We start from the raw sequence: 7,517 nt of genomic DNA, 5'->3' as shown, positions 1-7,517 counted from the left end.
GAATTAAAGGAAAGTGTACACACATATGCATACCATAAGTGCAGAACGTTATTTTTTTATTTTTTGTAGGACAGTGGTTTCTGAGTAAAAATACTTTAAAATAACTGAATATATGACTGATCACCCTGTATAACCAGCATACCTATCTGAAAGGAGACTTTTCTAAAATGTATTTATTTTTATTTTATTTCAGATTGAATAAATCAATCCACCCAGAATCTACACAGTCCATTCATGAATCAGCTTCCATCTTTTCCTTTTCTCTGTGTTCATGCCTGGGATCATGACTCAGACACGCTCTCAGCACTCGTCTGCAGCATGCTTCCAGTTTTCACAATAACAAACTTCAGCTGCCAACCAATCAGCCTTGCTCTCAGCTGAGCTGTGGAAATGTTGTGCAGAGTTCTGTGACTGGCGCAGGTCATCCAGGCTCCCTATTGGTAAGGAGTAGGGAGTGGGGAAGGGCTGCAGATGACAGTGGTGTGTTTTTGACTAGGGACTATAGGAACACCCTGTACTGAGTATTCACTCAGCAAGCTTGCAAGGGCCACAAGTCAGTAGAGTGAACTGTCCGGAGGATCTTTGCTGAATACTTAGACCAGTCAATTATCACACAGCAAGGACCTTGGAACGCCTGCAGCATTTTTACGAAGAGCGTTTCACCTCTCACACACCAGGAAGCCCTCCAGATTGGCTTTGTTTTGAACATATCTCAGAATCACATGTTGTGAACGTTACCCTGCATACCTTCCACTGCCCCGAGCATTCCTGGGTGGTCACTGTTTAAATAGTTTAAAGCCTAGTTGTCGTGATCAATTATTACACCGTGCTTCTTCGATGCCAGACAGCAGTGGCTTGTACCAAACATCCAACTCTTGCTCACTTCAGAGTCCAGAAGACCACCTTATTATCTCCGATATACTCAACAGGTTTTTACATTCAAGACGCAGCAGTGACCGAGTTGGCTCTGGCCTATCCGAAGTGTTTTTGCCCCCGTAGGACACCACTTAGCCTTACTCTAATTTTACTAAAATTGACACTTTGCCCGTAATTTTTTATTTTTTTTCCATAGGGGGCTTGTATGACCTGGTATAACCATGAGCCATTTTTTGGATTAATCATACCCATTTAAAGATGGCGGTGGGGCTTCTGATGAGCATTGTTCTTGAAAATGAGAGAAAAAATGGATATTCTGGTGGAGAATCGGTATCTGGCATGGTGGTCCTAGAGCTGCTGGAAGAGACGGAAGTCCTAAGTCTTCACCTGTGGGCTCACGGAGGAGCCATGGCGTCCTTTACTCAACGGAGAAGAGGATATGGGAACCAAGATACCTCCTCTTCTGGAGAACACGAGGAGTACCTTAATGAGAGGATTTCATTACTGCCCGCATCGGCAGGTGAGGAATAACCCTTTAAAAGGAGTAATGCGGAATATTACATTAAAGTCCAACTTCAGGAAGCTTGAAAGTTCTACCTTCCAATGGGGCTGTGCCCACATTCTTAGGGTTAACAGCTTATTTAGGTGTATGGGGATTGGTAAAGAAGATTTACCTAACTGATACTTCTTCTCCCCCATGCTTGGGCGGTCTAAGGTCCTGACGTCATCAAGACCAATTAAGGGTTCATAGCCATGCAATGGACATGAGAACACCAAGGGACAGTCCACCGCTGGAGCATGGGGGAGCGCCACCTGCAGAAAGTGCCTTACGTAGCCCCCTAGACCTAAATGTACGCAGCCCCACTGCATTGTAGACATTTTATTTTTCCTGGAGTTGGGCTCTAAGAAATGTATACATTCTTACATTCTATTATATGAATATATATATATATATATATATATATATATATATATATATATAATATTATAAACATATATTTAATATACATATTATGTGTGTATGTATGTATGTATGTATGTATGTATGTGTGTGTGTATATATATATATATATATATATATATATATATATATATAATACAGTGTGTGTGTGTATATTTATTATGTACACACATACACACACACACACACACACACACAGTATATGTATATTTTATATATATATATATATATTTATTTTTTATATATATATATATATATATATATATATATATATATAATATATTTTATATATATATATATATATTTATTTTATATAATATAATATATATATATATATATTCTACGCTGTATTGTCAAAAGTATTGTTACACCTGCCTTTGCAGGCTTTGTTTTTGCTACCTCTTGCTACCCTCATTACATATACACTATATTACCAAAAGTATTGGGACGCCTGCCTTTACACGCACATGAACTTTAATGGCATCCCAGTCTTAGTCCGTAGGGTTCAATATTGAGTTGGCCCACCCTTTGAAGCTATAACAGCTTTAACTCCTCTGGGAAGGCTGTCCACAAGGTTTAGGAGTGTGTCTATGGGAATATTTGACCATTCTTCCAGAAGCGCGAGGTCAGGTACTGATGTTGGACGAGAAGGCCTGGCTCTCAGTTTCCGCTCTAATTCATCCCAAAGGTGTTCTATCTTGTTGAGGTCAGGACTCTGTGCAGGCCAGTCAAAGTTCTTCCATCCCAAACTCACTCATCCATGTCTATATGGACCTTGCTTTGTGCACTGGTGCGCAGTCATGTTGGAACAGGTTGGGGCCATCCCCAAACTGTTCTCACAAAGTTAAGAGAATTAAATTGACAAGGGGGGTGCTGCAGCTGCAGGAGAGGTGCGAGGGCCACAAGGAGGTGTAATTGTGTTTGACACCTGTGCCTTAAGAGTTCCCTTCACAGAAACTAAGGGGCCAAGCCCAACCCCTGAAAAACAGCCCCACACCATAATCTCCCCTCCACCAAATGATTTGGACCAGTGCACAAAGGAAGGTCCCGAAAGACATGGATTTCATACCTATATATGTTATAATACATTTTGGATTTTATATCTAGTTGAGTACTCTCCCTTTTTGGGATTACTAGTGGCAAACGTTAAAGTTCTACACAACTTCTATTTTTTCTTTTGTTTGATTACTCTTTGGATGTGGTGCCATAGATACTTCTTTACATTCCTTGTCATCTGATCTTGTATCTACAATCCCCTCCACCCATAATTGGGATAATTACAATAATAAATCAGTATTTCATGTTGTTAATAATATCACTATGAACAAACACTAGGCAGGTAAGGACGGTGGTGATGATGGGTTTGGTCAGCGGTGTCAATTATGGGGGGGGGGGGGGGGGGGCGGTGTCAATTATGGGGGGGCGGTGTCAATTATGGGGGGGGGGGGCGGTGTCAATTATGGTTTGGCAATGCTGGGTTTTGTAGTTCTCCAGCAGCAGTAGGGAAGTCCCGCGTTCCTAAACCATGACATAGATGGCCAGCAGCCAGTCCCTAGGCCCATCCTCTCCTCCCCACTTCCCCCAGGGACCAATAAGACACGCATACGCCTGGGAGAGGAGCCTCGCCTATGGGCTTTGGCCTCCATCCTGAACTCTGTACAGGAACACGCAGCTTTGTACTGTCCGGATAGTTTGTTGGCAGGCGCCTGGCACAGGGGTATGAGAGATGATTACGGCCACACACCGGTTGAACTGGATGGACTATTGTCCTTATTCAACCTCAACTACTATGTAACTATGTAAGATCCAGCCTCTTCTCGGGGCTCAAACCCCGGTCACAGCCACTCCTGGCAATTGCAGCATACCAGCAGCCATCTTGGAGCCACCCATGGTGGTGGATCGCCAGGGCTTGTTCGCAAGTGCGACCTTTGCAACCCTTGTAGATCTGCCACTGGCTGATCTGTAAAGAGGAAGCAAAGCCCTGGTCCATTGCCTTTGCAAAACAAGGCATTGCACGTTAGTGTAGATCCCCTCGCCCCTGAGCAGCTTGGTGGGAACACGGAGTAGCTCAGTGGGCTGACTTTTCAAACCTCAGGGTGGAATCCTTGACTTTTTGTGTGGTGTAAAAAATTGGGTGCCAGTCACTATAGAACATCTAGGTTTGGTTCACACTAGTGCAATTACAGATAAAACCTGAGTCACACGTAATCGCATGACATTGTTTTCAGTGGTGCCCATTCACATCGATGAGGCACTGCGGCATGATTTTGGAAAAGGGTCCTGTACTGCTTTGGTGCGGTTCCAGTGCGATTTTGGTCCGATAAAATATGCAAATCACATCCAAAATGCAACCAAGTTCCACTACGTATTCACACTGATAATGTGATCCAATCTCAGGAGCAGTAGTGTGAACCTAGCCTTAGGGCACAGGTTGCCCATGTATTCCCAGTCAGTGCAGGGTTAGTGGTCCTTAAGCCAAAAACCTCAATCTGTACTCTTCAGACTGTAAAACACATCCAGGGCATTCTTTAGCAATGAAGTTTCCTCCCCTCGTGCTCCAGCTAGGCAAACTATCTCTTGTGAGCCTAGACCCTCTTTCCGCAAAGACCTTCCACAGACAGTAGACCTGGTAGGCGACAATCTCTAACAAAGCCTCCTCTCCTAGCACCAGCCTAGGAGGCAAGGACCTCTCTGGAATGTCACTCCAAATATTGAATTCTTCCCTTACCCTGCACAACTGGCTATAAACCTCTTATGGCGCTTTTCCATTGCATGGAACCGAACGGTTCGGCTCGCTTTTGTGCTTTTCCACTGCTGGTACCGCATGTTACGGTGTCGGAACGGTTTGGTACGGTACGGTACGGCGGCGCTTTTCCACTACATGGAACCGAACGGTACGGCTCTCTAAAACAGTACCACCTCGCTTGTGATTCTAAGAGGTACCATACCAGTATCATATCCCACAATCCTTTGCATGCAGCTGACTGTTTGTCACTACTAGCCACTGATTGGTCAGAGAATCGTTGTTATCCCACCCACTTACTTTAGTACTACTTGTGGAAAAGCAAACCATACCAAACCGTACCGAACCGTTCCAACACCGTACCATGCAGTACCAAACCGGGTCAAGCAGGGCCGAGTAGAGCCGAGCCAGTACTTGCAGTGGAAAAGTGCCTCTAGTGGCTTGACATAAATATTCAGCACTCTATGCTATTGGATCTGCCGGCTTTACCTGCCAGGGGGGTAGATAAGGGGGGGAGTTATGGGGTCCAAACCTCTCTTCCAGAGTTTCCATCAATGGTGTAGGCCAAGGGTGGGGAACCTGCGGCCCGTGGGCCATATGCGGCCCCCAAAGTCATCTGGTCCGGTCCCCTGTGCAGCTGCGTCTGTCTCTCTTAGCTGATCTGTCAGAATGGAGCTTCCTGTATAGTTCCGGCTCCATTGTGAGTGAGTCACAGGCAGAGTGATATCAAATGCACTCCACCTGTGACCAATACAGGAAACCGAGCCAGCAGTACCAGCCAGAGCCAGCAGTACTCATAGCAGAACCAGCAGTACCCACAGCAGTACCAGCCAGAGCCAGCAGTACCCACAGCAGTACCAGCCAGAGCCAGTAGTACCCATAGCAGAACCAGCAGTACCCACAGCAGTACCAGCCAGAGCCAGCAGTACCCACAGCAGTACCAGCCAGAGCCAGCAGTACCCACAGCAGTACCAGCCAGAGCCAGCAGTACCCATAGCAGAACCAGCAGTACCCACAGCAGTACCAGCCAGAGCCAGCAGTACCCACAGCAGTACCAGCCAGCAGTTCTTTTAAAAAAACGTACCACCACAAAGAGTCGACTGCGCTCCAGACTGACCAACGCAAACCTAGAAAAACAGTTGCGAGTAGCAACATAATCCATACCAGCTAACATTACACACCTCACCAAAGAGAAGCAGTTGCATACATTACATTAGGGGTGAGTTAATTAAATGTTTGACCAAATATAACAGGCACATTTTTAAGTTGACAATTTTGTACGGCCCCCAAAGGATTTTATAAATACCCAAATGGCCCTTGGTAGAAAAAAGGTTCCCCACCCCTGGGTTAGACGATAAGAAGACAGAGGAGAAGAGAAGCCTGAGAAGCCTGAAAGGGTGAGAAGATTGGGAGGATGAGAAGACTGAGATGGTGAGAAAACAGAGAAGGAGAAAAGACTGAGAAGATGAGAGGACTAAAAATGTGGGAAGACTCAGATGACTAGGAGGTTGACTGAGAGGGTGAGAAAACCGAGAAGGAGAAAAGACTGAGAAGGTAGATTTTTGCAAATGGATAAAGGCTGAGGATCAGTGCCTTAAGTGGCCCAAAAGAGGTGCCGGTACTATTATAGCCTATAAATTTTGCCCCCCACCCCACATCAGGGTCCCCACAGAGCACCCCCCCCCCCCCCCCGTGGCCTGGGCTGGGACTCCGGAGCAGGGGGACTCACTGGTGGTGACTGGTCTGGCTCTGGAGTAAGAAATATTCTTTGGAGGGGCAATTGAGGGCGCAGATGTCCAAAATGAGCATACTGGTACGCTAAGGCGCACAAAGAGGTGGCGGTATGCTCAAGAGCCATATTTGGAAGTGGCGGTACTGAGTACCAGTGCATACCGGCCCACTTAAAGCACTGCTGAGGATTATGGTGTTAGGGAAAAGGTCGGAGTTGAACCAGGACATGTGTAGAGATATGAGTATATAGATATGATGTGAGCATAAAGATGCTAAGGAAGGGCTGTACTAAGCACAAGCAGGACTAGTATTGGATGTCAGACATTTTTATGATTTGGATGCTTTTTCTTCTCCAAGCCCTGTGGTGTTTTCTAAAACAAAACCCATGAATCCGATATCTTTTATAGCAACCTTTTATAAATGACAACCTAAACTTATCAAGTACGGTACAAATATTGTTGACTTATCAAGAAGTGGGTGTCTTGGTGACAACATGCTGATGGTGCTTCTTTGGAAAAATTCCCTCCCCAGTTCAGTTTTGTTCAGTGACAAAGCAGAAATCAGTTATATTGTAGCTAAATAGAAACTTCACTCTGGTTGAAAATATGAACAGTCTGCAGCTATAAACCCTGAAGCAGCTGACTTTTAACCACTTTACCACCGGGGGATTTTGCTGTCTTACGTCCAGGCCACTTTTTGCGATTTGGCACTGTGCGAATTGCGCGGTCGTGCAACGTCGTACCCAAACAAAATTTACGTCCTTTTTTTCCCACAAACTGAGCTTTCTTTTGGTGGTATTTGATCACCTCTGCGCTTTTTATTTTTTGCGATATTAATAAAAAAATTCGAAAATTTTGAAAAAATAATATTTTTCTACTTTGACAGCTAAAAAATATCCAATATATTCAATTTTTGTCATGTATTTAGGCCAAAATGTAATTAGCTACATGTCTTTGACAAAAAAATTCTCAATGAGCGTATTTTTAACCGCTTTATGACCGGAAGGTTTTACCTCATTCCTGACCAGGCCATATTTTGCGATTCGGCACTGCGTTATTTTAATGGACAATTGCGTGGTCGTGCAACGCTGTACCCAAATTAAATTTATGTCCTTTTTTTTCTCTGCAAATAGAGCTTTCTTTTGGTGGTATTTGATCACCCGTGCGATTTTTATTTTTGCGCTATAAACAAAAAAAGAGCGACAAT

The 7,517-nt window shown here is 44.5% G+C and overlaps 1 protein-coding gene across 1 annotated transcript in view; it reads left to right on the top strand.

The window, feature by feature from the left end:
* The first annotated feature begins 424 nt into the window (after positions 1–424).
* ARRDC4 (arrestin domain containing 4) overlaps positions 425–7,517 on the top strand; it is a 112,406-nt gene continuing 105,313 nt past the window's right edge. The window contains exon 1 of the mRNA XM_082253183.1: positions 425–1,396. Within this exon, the coding sequence (XP_082109309.1) occupies positions 1,135–1,396 (262 nt within the window). The 5' untranslated portion in view covers positions 425–1,134. The remainder of the gene's footprint in view (positions 1,397–7,517) is intronic.

The sequence above is a fragment of the Pelophylax lessonae genome, assembly GCF_965119305.1.
Source record: "Pelophylax lessonae genome assembly, chromosome: 4".
Classification (NCBI taxonomy): Eukaryota; Metazoa; Chordata; class Amphibia; order Anura; family Ranidae; genus Pelophylax; species Pelophylax lessonae.
The sequence above is the reverse complement of the archived record's forward strand: the minus strand, read 5'-3'. Positions and strand labels throughout refer to the sequence as shown.